General features: G+C 37.0%; 1 protein-coding gene across 1 annotated transcript in view; it reads right to left on the reverse strand.

The window, feature by feature from the left end:
* The window catches only part of LOC107296667 (olfactory receptor 1019-like), a 7,280-nt gene extending 3,272 nt beyond the window's left edge, over positions 1 to 4,008 (reverse strand). Inside the window, exons 1-2 of the mRNA XM_015826014.1 lie at positions 3,755 to 4,008; positions 1,629 to 1,639 (exon numbers count right to left, since the gene is read on the reverse strand). Coding sequence (XP_015681500.1) covers positions 1,629 to 1,639; positions 3,755 to 4,008 — 265 coding nt within the window. The remainder of the gene's footprint in view (positions 1 to 1,628; positions 1,640 to 3,754) is intronic.
* Positions 4,009 to 4,121: the final 113 nt, after the last annotated feature.

Genomic DNA, 4,121 nt, shown 5'->3' on the forward strand with positions numbered 1-4,121 from the left:
ATTAGCGCATCTCCGCTAGGCACTTCAGTTGCTTTCCAATTTTGGGCAAACAAGATTCTTGCCGCCGTTATCACATGTATAATTAAATATATATCATCTTTGTTTATATTTTTTCTAATATTCCTAGTAGTAGCATCTCTGGTTTATATTGGATTTTTTGACCCGTCATTTCTGTTATCCATTTCCAAACCCTAAGCCAATAAACCTGTACTTCTTTACAAGCCCACCAAACGTGGAAGAAAGTACCCTTTTCCCTTTTGCACTTCCAACAGAGTGGTGAGTAACCACTATACATTTTTGCGAGCCTAGCCGGTGGCAAATCCCATCTATAAAGCATCTTATAAAGATTTTCCTTATAAGTTGTCACCAATGTAATTTTATTGTTACATTGCCAAATTTGCTGCCATTGGTCCAAATTTATAGCGTGTCCCAAATCTATTGCCCAGGTAACCATTGTTTCTTTAACTTGTTCCTCATATAATTTATATTCTAACATATATTTATATATTTTTTTCTTTGTTTTTTCTCCGAACCTAGTAATATTTTGTCAAGCCCCGTATCTTGTCTATTAATTCCCCATTCTTTCTTATCTTTCCGATATCTCGCTTGCATCTGAAGAGAGGACCACCATTCCAAAACTATTCCCTGTTGTCTCAACTCTTGCCTTTGCTTTAGATGGCCTTCCTCTGACAGGATATCTTTATATGTAATGACCTTATCGTGCCAATATAAATTGGGGTATGTAACTGCTTCTAATGGTGAGAGCCAGCCTGGAGCTTCTGTGTAATATTGGCGTTTAACTATACTCCAACTTTTTGTAAGTTCTTGCCAAACTTTATGTCTCAGAAAATATTGATGGTTTCTACTTTTTTAACCTGTCCATAAGTGGGCGTGCCAGCCCTGCCCCTCTAAATATAAACATCTTTTATTTTCCAAAGTAATCCAATCCCTAATCCATGTCAGGGCCGCTGCTTGATAGTACAGCTCCCAATCCGGAAAATCTAATCCCTCTCTTTCTTTGGCATCCTGTAGAGCCTTTTGTTTTAACCTCGCCTTCTTTCCTTGCCACACAAAATCCAAGGTTAATTTATTCAACTCTTTAAAGAATTTTTTATCTAATTGGATTGGAATATTTTGGAACAAGAATATCATTTTAGGTAAAATATTCATTTTCACTGCTGAGATTCTTCCTAGAAGCAAAAGATGTAAGTTTCTCCAGCGGTCTAAGTCAACTTTTATGTGCTTTACTAATTTTCTGTAATTGTCCTGTTTAATTGATGAACAACGTGCTGAAATAACAATTCCCAGATATTTTATTTTAGGAACTACTTCTATACCTAGTTTTCCCCCAAGATTTTCTTTTTGTATATTAGTCATATTTTTTGCTATGATCTTTGTTTTATTTCTGTTTATTTTCAAGCCTGCCAAATCTCCATATTCCTGTGCAATACTAAATGGATCTGTGCAATACTAAATGAATACTAAATCATTGGCATATGCTTGGAGTTTATATATTTCCTTCTTAATCTCAAGCCCTTTGATTTGCTCCTCTTGCCTTACGACTCTAGCTAAAATCTCCAATGTATATATAAACAGCAACAGCGAGAGAAGACATCCTTGTCTTGTACCTTTCTGAATACTGAATTTGTTGGTGGCCTCACCATTTATTATAATCTGAGCATTCTGTTCAGAATATATTGCAGTTATTACATTTATAAAGTTCTTACCGACATCCATTAATTTCAATTGTTGAGTCAAAAATAGCCAATTGATATTATCAAATGCCTTCTGTGCATCCAGAAACAGAAGTGCCAGTGGGCAATCACTATGCAATTCGTAAAATTCAAGAAAGTCTATAATTGTCCTTATATTCTGCTTAATCTGCCTGTCCGGTAGAAAACCGTTTTGGTCACAATGTATGAAGTCAATTAAATAATTTTTAAATCTCTCTGCCATTATTTACGCAAATATCTTATAATCGGCGTTTAGTAAGGAGATAGGTCTGTAGTTTTGTATCTGTGTTCTTTCCATATCTTCTTTTGGTATTAATACTATATTTGCCTCTGACCAGGATTTAGCTTCATTTAAAATGGCATTGAAAACTTCTAATAGGTATTGGTTGAGTACATTTTGTTGCTCTTTATACAGCTCTGCTGGTATTCCATCTGGGCCGGCTGCCTTATTGTTCTTTTGTTTACTTATAGCCTTAGTTATTTCAGTCATTCTTGTTTCCTCGTTTAGCATAATTTTTATTTCCTCTGGTATCTTTGGTGTATCTGCCTTTTCCAGATATTCTATTATCCTTTCTGCACTTTGTCCCTCGCACCTCTTATATAATTTTTCACAATATCTTTGAGCAATTCCCCTTTTAGTGATCTCATCATGTTGAATCTCTCCTTCCTCATCTTGCAGGTTAATAATCTGTTGCTTCTCTTTCTGTCTTCTCAATTTATACGCCAACCATCTTCCAGGTTTATTTGCATGTTCAAAATTGTGTTGCTTGGCGACCTTAAGTTGTTGTGCTAGCTTTATCGAGTCTTCTATNCTGTACTATATAATTAGATTAAACTCTCTAGCTCTAATGTTATTTCTGCACATATCACATCTCCATGATCCCACTAATGGCAGAGGTAGTCCTTGAGTTATGACTGGTCACTTAAAGGCCATTCAAAATTCCAACAGATCCATCTTGGGGGTACTTATGAGTTGGATTTGATGTTCTGATGGTCGCCTCTCCCTCTTCAGTCACCTGACCGCACTTTGGGTACTTGGCAACTGGGCTACATTTATGGCTGTTTGCAGTGTCTTACAGCCATATGAAACATTTTAAAACCGTTTTGCCGAAACTGGCATTTATTTCCAGTTTTTGGCAAAACTGCACCCATGGTGAACTATTGTGGTGATTCGCTTAATAAGTGCTGCAAAGAAGCTCGTAAAATCAATTTGGTCACATGGACAAGGCAAGCTTTATTACTAACTGATCTTGTATTAAGAAGTAAGAGCCAGAAATCAGAGGTGCTAAAACTCTGAAGTCCAACATCAAACATTGTAACTGAGCATTGGGGGGGGGGGGGCTGGAACATGGAATTGGCAAGAGCCATCAAACCTATGTGTCTTATTTTCCAAAGAATGCATACAGTTTCACTGAATGATGGGGAAAATGCACTCTAAGAAACACGTTTCTAAGAAAAAAGGTGCATTTCTTTCTCCATCTTTTCCTTAAACACTTTTTCTCCAAGGATCGCTCTTTGAAGAGTCCATCTTGGCTGACTCCTTTGCCCTTTCCAGCAAAAACTTATGGGATTGTGGTCTGCCCAAAGACTAGGTTCTATATTAATTCCTTGAATTACCGAGTCTAATTCTTTTGAAAGCTCTTAAAGTTTCTTTTTGATGGCTGTGCTATATAATTAGATTAAACTCTCTAGCTCTAATGTTATTTCTGCACATATCACATCTCCATGATCCCACTAATGGCAGAGGTAGTCCTTGAGTTATGACTGGTCACTTAAAGGCCATACAAAATTCCAACAGATCTATTGTTGCATCCATTAGGCCTATGCAATATGCAACAGCAATCATTTGTTGGCAGATCTTTTTGGACATGATAGCTGGATAGAGAAGTGGATTGCAGATGGCCACATATCTGTCATAGGCCATCATAACCAACAAAACACACCCTGTATCTCCAAATGTAGAAATCAGAAAGAGCTGTGTAGCACAAACATCGAATGAAATTCTTTTTCCTTCAACCAACAAGTCAATCAGCATTTTTGGAGAAATGGCTGAAGAGCAGCAGAGATCAACAAAGGAGAGGTTGCTCAGGAAGTAATACATGGGTTTGTGGAGTTGGGTGTTAGTGGAAATCAACAAAATCATCCCAACATTCCCTAAGACAGAGATGGCATAAACAAAGAGGAAGATCGTAAAAAGTAAAAACTGCATTCTGGGATTGCCTGTGAATCCCTGAAGAATGAATTCAGTAATGACAGATTCATTTTTGTTGTCCATGATTTTTCTCGGTGGGCACTGGGTTCATGATATTAGCTGATCCTGAAATGCCTTTCTGATCCTTTGTTAGGGTAAAGAAAATTGCATTATTCAGGGCTTCATTCATGTTTCTC

The sequence above is a fragment of the Protobothrops mucrosquamatus genome, unplaced genomic scaffold, assembly GCF_001527695.2.
Source record: "Protobothrops mucrosquamatus isolate PMUCROS unplaced genomic scaffold, P.Mucros_1.0 scaffold2928, whole genome shotgun sequence".
Classification (NCBI taxonomy): Eukaryota; Metazoa; Chordata; class Lepidosauria; order Squamata; family Viperidae; genus Protobothrops; species Protobothrops mucrosquamatus.